We start from the raw sequence: 17174 nt of genomic DNA, 5'->3' as shown, positions 1-17174 counted from the left end.
CTTATGCTTATCAGCTCAGTCCTCACAACTATCCTACAAGGTGGGTAACAGTCTTACCCTCCTTTTATAGATGTTTCCAAAATCATACAGATGTGGTTTGTGAGGCCAGGACCTGAAACCCTGGATGCCAGAACCTGCCTCACCGAGTAGTCCTCCCAACGTAATAATGCATGCATGCCACGATGACAAGATGGTGTGCACAAGCAGATTCCCCAGCTGCCCTGATACCCAACTTTCCAGGTTTACAAAATTTGTTTCTGATTCATTAGCGAATGGGCATTTCTCTGCAAAAGCTGCTTCAGAAATTCCCAGCCCAAACTCAGAGTCCTTGATATTCTAGTTGATGAGCCAAGGGTGAAGAGAACAGGAAGTGAAGGCCCTGTGGGAAGTCCCTGTGGTCAGGAGTACCCAGGAAAGGGCACCCTGGCCAGCTCTGGCTCTCTGCACCTCCCAGCCGACTTCAGGCCCTGTGGGCTGAGTGAAGGGACCCTGGGAATGAGCCCAGCCCCCAGAGACAGGGTTAAGGGAAAGTGAAGCACTCCAATAGGCCTGTCTTGTGGGGTTTATGAATGATAAGCCCTTCTGCAAGTAAGCATGGTCTTTCCTTCTCCAACAGAAGAGACAGGCTTGAAGGTAGCCAGTAGGCTGGTCTGCCTCTTCACTCTCCCCTTGCTCTGGGCCCTAAGGCACTGCCTAGAGCAAGGCCCTGTTTCAATGCACACAACTTGTAAAGGATTTTATAGTCTGCATGCCCCTTCTTCCTCCAGCCTTCCCCTAATCTAGGGACACTTCCAGAGTCATAGAGCTGATTAGTTGCAGGCCTGGGGACAAGACCTAGAACTTCTAGCTTGCCAAGGGGGCCCTTGCCACTGCTCTCCATGCATCAACTCAGATGGTCTTAAGGATTCCTGAGTTGTCTGCTTCGTGCTGGCAGGATCCAGGGGCACGAAGCTAGAGAACAAGCTTGGAATGGCAAAGAGGAGAAAGTTTAGAACATAGGGTCTTATAGAGAAGGTGAGGAGAGAGTATCCAGCCTTGTGGACAGTGTTATGCCAACAGCTGGGGTGGGGAGCCTGAGGGTAACGGGAAGAAAGGATGGACACCCTGCTGCTCCATAAGCTGTGTCCCAATCAAATAAGCCTCCACATGGTCCCCAAATAAACCAAGAAGATCCCCACCCAAGGACCTTTGTGCTTGTTGTTCCCTCCCCCAGGACACTCTTCCACTCCTTTGACATCAAGCAGACCTCAGCCCACAAGTGACTTTCTCAGATCAGCCTTCCCTGCCACTTTACAGAAAACATGCTCCCACCCCTGGGTCCTTCAAAAACAGAGCATACTTTTTACTTTCCCTAGAGCACATGCTGTTATGCAAAGTTAGTTTCTTTGTCTATTAGCTTCTTGTCTGCCTTCCTCCATTAGACAATCAGAGACCTTATCTGGCTTTCCCCTAATGTTTGGAAGAGTGCCTGGCACACATGACCAAGTGAGCCCATGTTGTCTAGATGATAAGGGCATGTGTGCATGAACTGGCAGCAGTGAGGTTGGACACAAAGCTGAGATCCAGCCTTACTAAGCCAGCTTAGTTCCTCATGGGAGACTTCTGGCTTTACAGAGGTAAGAACCAGTCTGGCTTCTATTAGCCTGAGTCACCCTTTTGGAAGCTGGGTCTGGCGAGCCCTGCATGGGTGTGTGGAAGGCAGGCCCTGGCCCTTCCCCTTCCTCTCCTCAGGTAATCAGGAAAGAAGGAGCAGCTCTATCCTGGGAGTTACTGGCAGCACAGGTACCACACGGTGCTTCTTTCTGTGCAGCAGCTCAGTCTGGAGCCAGAGGCCAGAAGACCTTAGAAGACCGTGGATTTAAAAAAAAGAAAAAGAAAAAGACCTTGGATTCTACTGGGCCCTTCCCATGGCTGCACGTAAGCTCCTTTCACTCCTACTTGTCCATCTGTAGCACGGGTAGGAAAATATCTACGGTTAGTGTTTACCAAATGCTTTCAGACTCTGAAGAGCAAGCTTCCAGGGAAATGTAAAAGGTATGTAGCTCCAGGCCTGTCTGGGAGGCCTGGCCAAGGTGGAGGCAGTGGCAGGGCAGGGGCTGCCAGCCCAGTGACTACCAGGACAGCAGGCAATGGAGGAAGTATGACCATGATGAGACAAGTCATGGAGCTCTTCAAGTCTATTGGTCATTTTCCACTATTGATAGAGACATGGAAATTGGGAAAATATTTCTGTCAGATGAGAGAAAGAACAGTGTGAGTTCAATGAGAAATACTGACACAGTTGGGCACTAGGTCACAAGATCTGAAGTGTAGTATGAAAGGTAGGAACTGTGAACTGATTCACTCCAGCAGATGGTTTTCTCATGAGAATGCAGGCCCAGATGGCTAGAACTTCTCCTTTTTCAGGAGCAGTCAGATATTCTGATTTCCCTATCTAGTATTTTGATTAAATGAAACAATAAAGTGAACAAAGAAAATATTCAACCTGTAGGCAACTGGTTTGCAATCTCTGGTTAAGATCTGTGTGGGGCAGAGAAAAGATCTGAAGACTTGGTTTCCAATTATATGCTTGACCTCTGATTCCTCCTTTCTGGGTCTCACTCTTCTCAGTGTCAAGAGGAGACTGGCCAACACTCAGGGTCTCACGGGCGCAGTGATAGCCAATTCTTCCATAAGCTTATGAGCCATGCACTCTGCTGAGCTCTTTACATGGCCTGTCTCTTCTAATCCTCACAACAACCCAATGAGGAAGCACTATTATTGTTCACAGTTTCAGAAGTGGGAACTTGGACACAGATAGATTCAGTGATTTGCCCAAGGCCAGACAGCTACTATAAGGGGAGGAGCCAGGCTCTACTGCAGACAGTCTATTCCAAACCACCATATTGTGCTCTAGAGGCACAGAGACTGAGTGAGGTCATGGATGGAGAAGTGCCCAAGCAGTTCTTCCAAGGGCAGCAAACCCTTCCCTTTACCCCAGTAGGTGAGGCAGTCTCCAGTGGAATGAGTTAAAATGTCAGCTCATGGTCTTATGTATCTTTCAAATGTGTAAAGATGATGCCACTTCTGGAACCAGATGATGATAGAATGTGAGGAAACTATTATACTTAAAAACAGTCCATTCCAAAATATCTTAAACTGGCACATAGTAGGTCCTGAGTAAGTTTGAATTCAGGAGATGAGTGCAGTGCAAGCCCAGTGAAGTCATGTTTTCTGGGAAGCCAGGAGCAGGGCTTGAGAAGAGAGACCAGGGAGAGATTCAGAGTTTGCCTCAAGAGCTGGGAGCTCCAGGACAGAGGAGCAAGGATGGAGGTGGGCATGTACCTGGGCATGGTGCTTACCTCACTGGACCTCTACCTACTCTCTAACACCACTGACCTCACCGCTAATGCATGTGAAGAAGGCAAGGCAGGAGGAAGAGGACGTGAAGGTGCAGATGGTGATAATGAAAGAGAAACTCTTTTTATAGCCTAAGTTTGAAACCAATGTTAAACTACTAGAGGTTGACATATCTTGACTTACATAATTGGAGGAAATAAAATGTGAATGGCTAAACTAAAAATTAACTTGATCAGAAGGGGAGTGATTGATCAATACTGCATCTACCATAGTTTCTTCCTGAGTGGAAGGGTCAGGCTCTTGGTTCTTATGTGCTTTATCTTCCTGTCTAATAAAATGGGCCACATTTCTGCAGTGCAAGACTCAATGATTAGCAGCTAATCATGCCTGCAATTTGCAATACTAGCCAGCAGATGGTATGAGCACTGATTAAGGATTCGTGTTATAAGGTGACCAATCATCTCAGTTTTCCAGAGACTAAGGATGCAGGACTTTCAGTACTAACCCTTGGAAAGTCCTGGAAAAACCGGGGTAAATGGCCATGCTAGTCCAAAACCAGGTAAAGAGCTTTCTTTTTAACCTCTGTAAGTTTTTAGAATCATCCTTTTCTTACTACCAAAAAACGAACAAACTCCTAAAATTTCCAAGCAATTGTGGAATAAATCGTTACTCTGTAAGACATGAGTTCAAAGCAAAGGGAACACTGTAATACAAATATAAGTCTTGCTTCCATTCACTGTGCAACCAAGCAGAGGAAAGAGGTCAGCTGCCTTTCTGGCAGGACTTCAGCGTGGGAAGGAATACAACAACTGGGTGTAAATCCTGCCTCAGCCACGATCTGGAGCAAGTGATTTCATCTTTCCGAGCCTTGATTTCTTTGTTTTTTTAAATATTTTATTTATTTATTCATAAGAGACACACACATAGAGAGAGAGAGAGGCAGAGACACAGGCAGAGGGAGAAGCAGGCTCCATGATGGGAGCCTGACGTGGGACTCGGTCCCAGCAGTCCAGGATCAGGCCCTGGGCTGAAAGCGGCACTAAACCACTGAGCCACCCAGACTGCCCACGGAGCCTTGATTTCTGATTCTGCAAGTTGAGTGTAAGTATAAGCCCATCTCGAAAGTGGGTGCAAATATACCCACTTTGAATAGCTGTTATAAGGACTGAGATCCATATGAAAGAACAGAACACACAGTCTGAAGCATAGCCGATCAGAAACACAGCTGTGCCCACCCCGACCTAATTCCTGCCCCTCTCCCTCTCTGTTTGCCCATGGAGAAGCTAGCTGCCTTATAAACCTAGTCATCTATGCCACGAAGGCAAGAGCAAACATGTACCTCTAGAAGCACGAAATAACCAGGTAAATAATGGCTTTCAACTCAGATCCATATCAAATCTAGAAGTTGCTGGAGCAAAACCATCTTAGAAGACTTAGAAGCTTATAAAAAATTCACAGTGAGTTTGCCATTTAGGCCTAGGAGGACAGTATGCTTCTTATGAAGCAGTGATTGACAACAGTTGACTTCATATACAATCTCCTGACCACCATTCCCGGGCCAGGAGGGCACTGACCCTGATGGCTGCAGCTTGGTGGGACAAGATGCCAAGATATCTATTTCCAAGCCTGGCCTGCTGCCCTAGGGAGTTTCTCAAATGCTGCTGCATTTGGTTAAAATTGACTTGGTTACCTGGCAGGGCTGGGTAGGTGGAAGCTGACAAAGAGAAGTTGTGAGATCATATTTGCCCTTCCTCCTCCTGTTTGTACTGATATATTTACCCATCTCTTGGAAAGAGTAACCAAAGACTTTGTACTATTATCTTAGTAAAAATTTCCAAAGTTTGGACAACAGCACTGCCCGTATTGTGTGCTGTGTGCCGTGACACTCACATATGTAAGAGTTGCCTGACGGACCTAAATAGGAGATTGAGCCACCACAACTTAAGATGTACACCTGTCCACCCAAAGCCAGCTGCTTAAATTTTTAAAAATGGTGTTTGCATGACATGAATGCAGGCCACTTAGGCACAGCTGAAAACGTCTGCACCAAGATTCACTGAAGTGTCCTGATAAACTGGATTTGTCAGGAGGGATTACTTTCTGTAAGGGGGACAGGACCTGTGGGGTGAAACATTGGGCTGAGATGGGAGAGACTGGAGTTGGGAAATAGGAATTCATGTTTCTCTTGAGAAAGATGAAGAGCCGCCCAATCTCCCCACCTCTGTAGGGTGTTGGAGACAGCAAGATCTGCTGTGAGCATCTCTTCCCAGCTCTGCATTCAGTGTTGTTAGGCTGGTGGCTTGAGGTCATCCACGGTGGGGGTATTTACACCAGAAAAATTGGCAAATGCTACTAATGAGAACTCTTTTGGAGATCCAGCTGTCAACATTTACTGGCACACCACTGCCATGCCTTCAGGCTCAATGACCCCAAACCACACACCAAGTCTAATGTTATCTGTCCGCTGGCTCCAGGATGATCTTTAATAAAACAAACCTGACAGTGTTACCTTCTGATTCCATTTTCTTTAAGATAAATTCCCTGGCCCTCGGTGTGGCATTAAAGCCTCTTCTTCCTCCCACTCCTGCCCAACTTTTCGATCGCTTTTGCCCCTACCCCCAAATGCCATTCCAACTCTGCCACCCTGAATAATACGACTTAAAAAATAAAAAATACACATCAGGTTCCACCAAACTTCTTGCTGTGAGGAATGACCAAGACTCTGACATACTGCAAAGGTCCGGATAGGTGGAAGTCAGCATTGGAGCCTTTTGCCCCGGGAAGCATTTGCTGGTGTCAAAAGCCCCAGTTGAGTTTTGGACAATCTTATGAGGCTGGGCAGGGGGTGAGTGAGTATAAAATTTGTACTTTATCTCCCACTGAGGAGAAGGGGCCTTGATAAACACCCCAAGTCTGGGCTAGAACCCTAAAGGATTAGGACTGAATGGAAATGGAGTAGCCTGCATAGTTACCTATGTGCCATTGTGATCATCTCAAGCCTGCTGGGGGTGGATGGTCACCTGGAGCTGTAGCACCCAGCCTCACTGCCCAGCAGAAGCAAAAGGGAATTCTCTCTACGCAACTACAATATTGTCCAGAGCCTCAAATGATCTCTACAATGTTTGATACACTACGGTGCCCAGCAGTCGATAAAAAGTAGTCAGGCACATGCAAGACAACCTGTGGAGCAGACAAAATCAGATGGCAGAAGGCGACCCAGCAGAGATTCAAATAATGAAGCTCTCAGGTGCAACCTTTACAAGAACCATGAGTACTGTGTTCAGAGATCTGAAAGACAAGACTGAGACTTTTGGCAGAAACTATACCAAAAAAAGGAAGCAGATGGAAATCTTAGAATCGAAAGATGCAATTAGCTGAAATTGAGAAATAGCATTTATTGAACACTTCTTCTGCGGATGGTGCTCTAGAGGCGCCCACAGGGGCCCACTGCTTGGACTTGTAGAGCTTGTCCAGTATCACTCCAAAGACATGGCTGTCCTATTTCCCTTTGAGGGGGCCTTAGTCATTTCTGCTGTCACTAGTGTACGATAGGGCAGGGCTCGGCGTATAGAAGACACTAGATACAGTTGTGATGTCTGGAGCTTGCAGGGAGAGTGTAAGGTGCTGACCAGGGAGGCAGGGTCCACTGCAATGGTGTGGTCATTAACCTGAATTCAGGAACTGGAGTGCAGAGCTGAGCACCCGGAACTGAGAATAAGGTTAGTCAGAGATTTCCTGTAGGCAGAAATCATAGGGACACCAACTATTTTTGATAAGACGGAACCAAGAGTGGAATTGCAGCCAGAAGCGTGAGGGGAGGGAAGGAGCCTCTCCTCCCCTACTCATTTCCCCCTCCAGCCCCGACAGATGAGGGCCTCCCCCTCTGGAGTCCAGCCTGGTGTACAGGGCAGGGTTGAAGGGTTGAGGGGTTAGGGGCATTGTGACTGACCTCTCCCACCTCTCCCACTCTATGTGGGGTGAAGAAGGAGACATAATAGCTTTCTATTGGGTGAGTATTTCCTACATGGAGGGTCAGGGTGAAATACACCCTGTGCAACATCTCAGTCCTCACAGTACCGGTGACAAGGCCTCAGTTTCATTATTCATCTACTGGATAATGAAACTGAGGCCTTGAGAACAGAGCCTGGGTGACCCAGCTCCCAAGTGACATGGGAGAGTGCAGCCCCAGGTCAGCTTGACTTCTTGGTCCGATCCTAGGGACTCCCTCCTCTCCACCCGGAAAAGGCCTACCAGGCCACTTCTCAGGCGCAGACCTGGCAAAGGTGGAGAACCCAGGGTTCTGCTCTCCAGGAGATATCTTTCTCTCTGAATTTGGGATGGGGACAGAGGAGCATTTACCCAGGAGCCACAGCATGGGTGGGACCTGTCTGACAGCAGGCAGTCAGGACAGAGTCCCCCGGTCTCCCCTGGGCAAGTCTTTCCTCCTCTTCAGTCTTCAAGCACACTTTTCAAGGGATGCTGAGGTAACATTGAGGAGGGCTTCAGCAAAGGCATTAAAATACAAGTAGGAGAGAACTGATCACAGTGGGGGCTAGCTGCCTTCCATCTCAGCAGGGGTGGTGACCAGTTTAGGCCTCTGATGATTCGTAGCTGTTTCAGAAACTGTAACCCCCAACTCAGCAAATGCTGCAAGTGGCAAATAATCAAGCAGGTTCTTAAACGTCATGTCCTTCAGCCAGCCTTGCCCCAAACAAACAGAACTCACCCCTACCCCCCGGCCCTCAAAGGTAGATATTATTTCTTGCATGTGTTTCAAAGGTGAATGTCTGTCAAGGTCACTCACCTTGTGAGAACAGAGGGGACACGTACATGTCACTTTGCCCCTCAAAGTAATCACACAGGGAGGTGATACAACTTTTGCAGAAATGTTCCATTTGCTCTGAAAGAGGAGCTCTTTAAAGATTTGAGATATTCATTTGTAACCTTCATTTTTTAAAAATGTTTAATTGAGGTATAATTGACATATAATATTATTTTACTCTCAGTTGTACAACATAGCAATTCACCCATCACCTGTTTTATATACATAGTTATAAAAATATCTTTTTTCTTGTGAAGAGAACTTTTGTGATCAACTTTCAAGTACATAGTATAGCCTTCCTCCTTACAGGATTTTACTCTCATTTGGACATGGACACTGATTTTTTTGGTTGAAAATAAAGTCAGACTCATCAAGATCAGTTGCTGTCACAGGATGACCACCGTCTGGGAGTCTGAAGACCTGGATTCCTGGACATGCCTTTGCCATTCATGAGCTGTGTGGCCTTGGACAGGTCCCTTTCCCTCTCTGGGTCTTTCTTAGTGTTCTTCAGAACAATGATAGGGTGGGATAGGACGAAGGCTGAGCTCCCAGCCAGTTCTCCAATGCTGCCATCTGCGCTTCGCATTAGCATTATGTGCTCTGGTCATGTGAAGCCCTGTCCGTGTTTTCCCTATCCATAAATAGGAGTATGCATACATTTTCCCTAACTTCTAGAATGTAGGAAGGAAAGAAGGTGATGCTTATTAGTGCTCACTGCAGGCTAGAATTTCTCCCTCCCTCCCTTTCTTCCTTCCCTCCTTCCTCCCTCTTTTCACCCATGAGAAAGACATGAACAATCTCCCACTGGGCAACCGAGGCAGAGGAGGTAAGTGACCTGTTCCAGGTCACACGGGTAGCAAGTGGCACATGAAAGGGGTGAAATTTGGACCCGTTTCTACACAACTGCTGAGCTGGGTAGATCCCATTTTCTCAAGACCATAACTTTAAAGACTTGGCTAGTAGGAAAAGCGCTGGCTTCAAAGCACCTCTTAGGAAATTTCCTCTATAGTAGGAGTCAGCAACCTTCAAAACCTGATCCAGCCACCACTTGTTTTTGTAAATAAAGTCGTATTGGAACATGATCAGCGTGTCATTTACAGATCACCTACTACTGTTTAAGCTACGATAGACGCTAGCTGAGTTGAGAAATCATGACAGAGACAAGCCCTAAAATATTTACTATCCTGTCCTTCACAGAATGTTTGCTGGTCCAGAGTCCAGCAAGGCTGTCCCCCCTTCAGAGAACACGAAGTGACATGAGACCGTCCTGTGTGCTGAGGAGCCCTACCGCTGGGCTGATTAGGAAGGAGGACTTTTCTACTTAAATCTATTTTTTTAAAAAGTCAACAAACAGCCTCAGGATACCTGTCAGGCAGATAAAGGCGTTCAGTTTTCATTGTGCTTTTCTTCCCAGGAACTCAGTGAAGGGGAAATAGAAATCTTAATTTTGGGGAAATTGCACAGGGGAAAAAGAGGGAGGGAATCAATTACAACACCCCATTGCGACACTCAGCACGGTTGAAAGTGACAACAACAAGGGTTTCTCATTTTGGAAATGTGGGGGCATTTCCGTTTCTCAGAGCAGGACAGGGCGGCAACAGCCTGACTTGGGTGAGTGACTATTTTCTTTATAAGCAGTGACTCCGGGCCGAAATGGCAGTGTCCCGTTGCCTCGCTGTGGCCACCGAATGGAAACCTGCAGGTGTCCTCTCAGCTACCTAATCTCTTTCCTCCTTTTCCTGTCCCATTCAGAGACAGCCTGCCGTCCCTTGGGGAAGAGACCTTGCAGGATGCAAGCCTTCAGGTAAGGCGGCCCCCCTGAGGGGGGTGGGACAGACCGGGAAATGGAGCCACCACAGCCATCGGGGGCCTCTGGCTTCTGCGGTGCCTGAGACTGGGCTGAGTTTGGGCTGGAAAAGCATGTCCGTGATTCGTGAAAGGGGAGCCACATGCGTGGTCATCAGGGCTTGTGCTTCAGAAGAGCTCAAGATGGGCAGAACTTGGCCAGAAGCCTGGCTTCTTCTCCCATAGACTCTGGCAATTCAGTGAGTGACAGACAGACAGATGCGGAGGAGCCACGCTGGGGCTTTTTGCCGGGCAAGGAAGCAGGAGGGCCACGGTGGGTGGCAACTGCTGACTAGTGCTGCAGATCTGTATTGACATGGTGGAGGACTCTTGGGGGCCTCAGTCTCCCCATCTGCAATGTGGGGTTAAGGATCACCTCCTTCCTGCCTGCCTTACTGGGTTGTCGTGAAGATCACACAGTGCCAGAAAACTATGTGATCTTTTAAAAGTTGGGCCAGGAGTTTTGTGAGATGTCACCAGCACTGTTGGAAAATTGGCAGGCTGTGACGCTGTCCTCATGGGCCCTGGGTCCTGTGATATCCCAGGACTGAGTCACATCACCCTCAAACTGAGTTTTCCTAGCTTGAGGCTGCAGTTCAGGATTCTCTGTGTGTGTGTATGTGGGTGGGTGCATCCCTCCCCTTTCCAGACACCAGGTACCTCCCCTTTCCAGGCTTCACGAGGTTTGCCTCTGCTGCCTCCTCCTGGCTGGGAGCTCCAGGAGATGCACCTAAAGGTCTCCAGTAGGAGTCTCATCCAGGAACTCAGAATAATCTGGAAAGGTCAAATGCTCATGTGTGCAAAGACCTTTGCAGTTGGTCCAACCACCCCTCACTGAGCTCATGAGCTTCCCAAAGTCACCTGATGACATGGGTATTGTCAGCCACATTTCATTTGTGAGGAGATGAGGCACAGGTCCAAGGTCACATGGGTGGGCAGCAGGGAATGGAGGGCCCACATTCTGGCTGGGGTTCTGCAAGCCTTGCTCTAAGCCCTTCACCAAGGAGAAAAGACTGGGAGCCCCAGGGTGAGCTGGCTCGTTCCCAGGGAGGGCTGCCCCTGTCAGATCCAGAGCAGCCACTGAGTGATGGAAGACTGGCACTGGGAAGAGACCCTCATCGTCTAAGGTTCCAAGTGAGTTAGCTGCAGCGTGCTTTGTCCCTTGAAACTGCCATGATGGCCTCTAGTCACAGATAACTCTTTAAATTTATACTTAAATTAATAAAAATTAAGTTAAGTTAAAAATTTGGATCCTTAGTCACACCACACTTCAAGCACTCGATAGATAGCCATATGTGGCTGGCAGCTACCATATTGGACAGTGCAGATATAGAACATTTCTGCCCCTGGAAAGTTGTATTGGATGATGCTACTCTAGAGCATGTTTTGCTGGAGTAGAATGTGTCTGCTCTGGGAATCTGAGGGTGAAGAGAAAAGATGAAGAGAGGGGTAGAATGTGGGTGCCTTGTGTTCCAGCTGGGCCTGCCTCTTAGTGTTGACCTCAGTCTTTCCTCCATGCCAGGGATGTGCTAAAATACCACCACCACCCCCCAAAAAATACCACACCCCTGGGCCCACGCCTGGCCAAAAGTTGAATGCAGATTCAGTGAGCTCTGGGAGACACAGGAAGAGGTGGAGCACAGGGCTGGGCCCACAGAAGTGGCTCACTGTACCTGGGTCCTTTCACATTTCAGAATCTGGGATGTTAACCAGAAGACCTTCTACCTGAGGAATAACCAACTAGTCGCTGGATACTTGCAAGGATCAAATACTAAATTAGAAGGTGAGTGGTTGCCAGGCAAGTGGACGTTGTGTGGGTCCTGGGTCACTTTGCCATGGAGTCTCCAGCTTGCCCCCCAGAAAACCTTAGGTTCAAAGTCTTAATCCCCACTTGGGTGTTTGTGGCCGAGTGAGAAGCTGGGGGAGGCCTGGCCAGTAGAGCGCACACTTGAGGGCAGCCTCCAGAGGGCAGCAGGGTCAGATCAAAGGTCAGGAGCCCCCAGCTACTGGCACGGTGTTCCAGAGCCACAGCTGGCAGGGGTAGGGCACAGAAGGCAAGTTGCTCCTTTTCCCTCCTGTGACTATTAAGCCTTCCATGTTCCTATGTTGATCAAACCCTAACTACCACCCAGAATGAATACACCATATCTAGGCCTGGGTTATGCCCCTTATTCACAGACACCATATTCAGCCACCTTCTGGTCCTTGCTCAAAACAAGCTGCATGAACATGGGCAGGCTTCTCCTACTCCATCCGTTAGTTTTTTCTTTGCTAAAATGAGGCCAGTGTGATGGCAGATGGGGGAGAGTCTTTCAGCGCTAGCCTTCTGGGATGTTTTCATGGCCCTGTTGCTGACGTGGTACTATAGGATGACGTGATCTCCACCTTCCCACCCTGCCCCATCCCCTTGTTCTTGGCCCTCTGCCTCCCTCAGAGAGAGCGTGAGACCTGCCTTCCCTGTCCTTCTGTTAATTCTCCTAATGGACATGCCAAAGCGCAGAAAGGCTGAGATTTTCATAGCTATGTGAGGGCTCAGAGACTACCAAGGGTAAGAGGCAGCTTCAAAGTCACCCAGGTCCCTGTAGACCCTGTGTGTAGCCCTGGGGCCCACTGTGTGCTATATCCCTGCCCATGGGCAGCACCCCTGGTGACCAGGAGCACATGTGTCCTGAGGAGAAAGGAGGATAGAACCCATGAGGAGCAGAATCTGGGTGACAGGGAACTTGAGGAGTAACTCGATAGAGTGCTTGGTTTGATCTTCTGTTTGAATGCAGACCAGGATGATGTGGCCTCAGCATCCTTTTGACCTTAGGTTTTTAGTTGGTGGAGGGTGGCGGGAGGGAGACAGAAAAATCTCCTGGGAGAGTCTAGGCTGCCTCCTCTTCTTTCTACAACCTGACCCTGCCCTCTGCTCTTCCTCCAGAGAAGTTAGATGTGGTGCCCGTCGAGCCTCATGCCGTGTTCTTGGGGATCCATGGGGGGAAGCTGTGCCTGGCCTGTGTCAAGTCTGGAGATGAGACCAGGCTCCAGCTGGAGGTAAGGACCAGTCTCAGATAATGACCACACCAAACCTGGTGGCTGGAGCGACTGTACTGTGTTCTTTCTCGGGACTCTGTGGGTTGATTAGGCAGGCGAGGCTGGGCAATTGTGCTCCACTTGGCATAGCCTGCACCCCTCCCAGAGCGGCATTCAGCAGGGAGCTCTGCTGACACGGAGGTAGGCGGAGGTGTGCCTAAGGGGGTTTCTCACCCTCTAGCTCTTGTTCCACGTGCTCTCTCAGAGCTGCACTGCCAGCCTGCGCTTCCTTACAGCATGGCTGCTGGCTTCCCAGAGAGATTAGTTCAAAAAGACAATGTGCAAATGCCTGTTAAACCCCTGCTGTGCTGACATCACACCGCTGACGCCCATTGGCTGAAGCTAGTCATGTAGCTGAATCTAGTCTCAATAAGGGAGGGAGACAGGAAGGATGGTTCATTTGCGGGCCTCATTCTCTGCATGCCACTCTCTTGCCTGAGGGCCTCCAACCCACTTAGACTTGCCCTCTTTCAGTGAAGCCAAGCTTCAGAACTTTCCTCTTTTAATCTTTATCCACTCAAACCCACAAGTTGGCAGCCTATCCAGGGCCCTGCACTCCTTGATCCCTGCAGTATTAATGGGCTGCCAGCCCTGGGAAAAGATGGCTTTGTCTCAGGGACTTGTTGGATAAGATCTTAACCCAATGTGAGTGGCTGTAACAGTGGCCCTGTCTCTTCCCCCCACCAGTGGACAGGGGCATTCTTTTGGAGGGTGACTACTCCGTGTGGAGTAGGAGTGACCAGGACATTGTATGTACCGTGTTGAGTGGACTACAGTACTCTCTGCCCACCTTCTCCGCCATGCCCTCTTACCGGTGGCACAGGCCCTGACAGAGCACCAGCCTCCACATGCACTGGCCTCTGCTGCTGATGCCATGCATTCACCAAACGTATTGGCCCATGGCTAGAGTGGCCAGATTTCCCAAAGTCAAGGTGTGACAATGGGACAGCCTCTTTGTGTCGCTGCTACCTAGAGACCCGGGACACATGGCCTACTGCAATGGTCTGTGGTCACTGTTTTTCCAGCACTTGTGGGCCAGCCAGAGGCTAAATCATGGTGGGGAGAGGGAGGCAGCATGGGACCTCTGGGCTCCTCAGCTCTCACTGCTCATTTCTTGGCTTCCAGGCCGTTAACATCACTGACCTGAGTAAGAACAAGGATCAAGACAAGCGCTTTACCTTCATCCTCTCAGACAGTGGCCCTACCACCAGCTTTGAGTCTGCTGCCTGCCCTGGCTGGTTCCTCTGCACAGCACTGGAGGCCGACCGGCCTGTCAGCCTCACCAACAGACCAGAAGAGGCCATGATGGTCACTAAGTTCTACTTCCAGAAGGAATAATAGTGTGTCCATTCCGTGCTTCCCCCCCACTCCCAACACATCAATGACTCCAGAGATGCCTCTCCATTCTGCCTGGGGTCTCCTGGCTGTGGTGGAGGCTCTGAGGAGCAGCCTCGGTGGGGTGGACCCTCAGAAGGATGTATGAGAGCCCTGGTAACGGGACCCTGCCTCCAGCCTCCTCAGCTAGCCAACCTCAATGCTGCCACCACAGTGGTCTTTCTAAAGTGCACCTCTAGCTGCAGCACTGCTCCAGGCCTTTCAGGGCTGCCTCTGCCTTCTGGATTAAAGCCAGGCTGCTTGACCAGCCTGGCCCCCTGCTCTCCTCTCCGTAACTCCTTGCTCTCCTCCCTTGCCCCATGTCCATGTCCTGGATCCCTCCTGCTCCTTTGCTGGCCTCCCAAACCTTGTGTTTTGCAAACCGATGCTGTTCTGTGGGGAAACCTTAGAGTCTGTGCCAAGATGGAAGATAAGGATTTCATCTTGGCTTTCCTTTGAAGCCAATTTCATCCAGTTTCAAGAAGAGTCCTTTATTTAGACACTATGTCCATTCTGGAAAAGTGTGGGCAAGGATGAAAGTAGCTCTCCCTTTTGATTTCTCTGTCTTATTTTTGTAACGTCCTGACCTGCAAAAATGACAAGTTAGTGTGTTATGTTGGTCTCTACTTTTTTTCTTTCTGTGACGTTCCTAAAGCCTGGCCCCACTGCTCCAGCGAGGTACCATCTCCACTCCAGACCTTTGACAGCCACCTGCAGTGCTTCTCCTCCCCCATCTCTCCCATCAAAACTCCCAGCTGCAGGCCAGGGCATCAATGTGGCTCCACTGTTCCTGGGAGGGAGGAATTACTCTCAGACCATTTTAGCACTTCTGACACTCTGAGACTTGTTTGAAAGGTTGTGTCTCTGTCTGTCTCCCACACCAGACTGTGAGTTCCCAAGAGAAGGGAGCATGACCTCTGTGTTTTGGGGCTCCCGCAGGGCTGAGCACACAGCTCCGGCCCTTAGCACGTGCTCACTGAATGTGTGTTGTATGTGTTGAGTAGAAAGGTTTCTACTCTCTGTGACTTAAGCTCTGTTTTACAATAAAATCTTAAAAACTCATCTACTTCACTGGCTGTGTCTAGGGCCTTGCCAGGCTTGGCGCATGGAGAGCTTGGGAAATGAGGAGGCCAATGGGCCTTTTCTCACCCCAGGGACTAGCCTGACTGCCTCTTTTCTGAGAGTCTTTTTCTTTTTGGGGTTCACTCTTTCTGGATACATGAGAACAAATCTCCCTGCCAGGAAGGTGTGTAGCATCATTATCCACAATATCCCCCAGTAGAAAACAATCCAAATACCCATCACGGAAGAACGAAACAGAAATCATGTGTGTTCACACAATGCAATGCTCAACAGCAAAGAAAGTGGATGGATTGCAATCCACAAAACATGCATCTTATCCACATGGTGTGGAGTCAAGAATCACAGAAGCATGCACAGAGCATGATTCCATTTACATAAAGCTAAAACGCAGAACTGAGCAGTTGAAGGGAGAGCTGTGTAGACAGGTGGTGCAAACATGGAGAAGCGGGGGGGGGGGGGGGCGGGGGCGCCGTGTCTGAAAGTGGAGTTTCTAAGTGACTCCTGGGAGACAGAGGGTCGGGGGGGAGTGCCCAGAGGCTTGTAGGATCTGGGCAACACTATTTCTCGGCATGAATGTGATTAGACAGTTTTCTGTGTGTATGCTATATTTCATAATTTTGAAATCTAAAAAAATAAAAAACCTTGCCCCTCTGAGGTGTGAGAAAACGGGGCACTGGGAATGATGAGAACACCAAGTGGAATACTGAATTTGGCCCTGTGAGGTGGGAGTGCAAGACTGTCCTCAAACATAGTGCGGTCCCTCCTCCTGCTTGGGTTCTGCTGACTTCTGGACGTGGTCTCGGGAGTCCTTGAGTCAGGCCCAGCTGGGTTGCCTCCCTCGTTGGGGCCTGCTGCTCACTTGTTTCCAAAGATTGTTGACTTAGATGGGCTTTGCAAATAGCGTTCCCTGGACTTCTCTCCAAGGCCCAGGAAACAGAACCAAACTCCACAAATCTAAGTCACAAGGCTGAGCTCCATGCCTCGAACCCACTTCCAGCTAAGCCCTCTGATCCTCTCCACTTACAGACCGGACTTCACGCATCCCCTTGATGGAAGAGGAGATTTCATCGCTAAAAACTAACTTCAACAGGTTAAAAGGCAACCTGTTTACCAATTGGTTAATTGGAGAAAATCTTTACGCTCTTGTCAAGATCTCGGCTCCTTGGAGGAGGCCACCCTCAGGTCAGCTTTCTCTTCCTCAGATGGAAGATGGAAGGAGCCACACCTGCTCCTCAGGGATGATTGGGGGATAAAATGAGTTGGTGTGGGTACAATGCTGTGTGTCAGAGAAGGGTGCATGTGGCGGATAGATTTCAATTTGGTAAAGGGGGAAGTTCAGGGCTGAAAACACTTCGAGGCTTAATGGTACCAATATTGACAACACTTGTGGGGCTCTACAGCCACCCTGCCCTCCTCTTACAGAAGGGGAAAACATGAGGCTCAGCCACTTTGTGTGATTAGATCAAACAGCCAATTGTAGGTAAATAATGGACAAGGCCGTGAGACAGCCATGCACATGAGCTCTAGAATGTTCTGGCTCTCCTGTTTGCAAAGAGTACTCACGGACAAGTGAGTTAATGTCTTGGATGCTCTGTTTCCTCATCTCTAAATGCAGGTAATAACTAAGGCACAAGGC

General features: G+C 49.1%; 1 protein-coding gene and 1 long non-coding RNA gene across 5 annotated transcripts in view; one reads left to right on the top strand and one right to left on the bottom strand.

Annotated features, from left to right (window-relative positions):
* Nucleotides 1–17174, bottom strand: part of LOC144280834 (uncharacterized) — a 54405-nt gene that overhangs the window by 28175 nt on the left and 9056 nt on the right. The gene's annotated exons all lie outside the window — the stretch shown is intronic.
* Nucleotides 1739–15517, top strand: IL1RN (interleukin 1 receptor antagonist). 3 transcript variants are annotated; one of them, XM_077843253.1, is made up of 5 exons: nucleotides 1739–1917; nucleotides 9914–9965; nucleotides 11701–11789; nucleotides 12930–13042; nucleotides 14207–15517. In XM_077843253.1, exons 1-5 carry the CDS (start codon nucleotides 1908–1910, stop codon nucleotides 14417–14419), a joined length of 477 nt encoding a protein of 158 aa, XP_077699379.1. In that variant the 5' UTR covers nucleotides 1739–1907; the 3' UTR covers nucleotides 14420–15517. The 3 variants fall into 3 exon arrangements, with proteins under 3 accessions (XP_077699379.1, XP_077699380.1, XP_077699378.1); XM_077843254.1 differs by lacking the exon at nucleotides 1739–1917 and adding an exon at nucleotides 9667–9772; XM_077843252.1 differs by lacking the exon at nucleotides 1739–1917 and having other exon boundaries at nucleotides 9781–9965.

This window comes from Canis aureus, chromosome 12 (assembly GCF_053574225.1).
Source record: "Canis aureus isolate CA01 chromosome 12, VMU_Caureus_v.1.0, whole genome shotgun sequence".
Lineage (NCBI taxonomy): Eukaryota > Metazoa > Chordata > Mammalia > Carnivora > Canidae > Canis > Canis aureus.
Note: the sequence above shows the minus strand (reverse complement) of the source record. Positions and strands in the feature narration are given on the sequence as shown.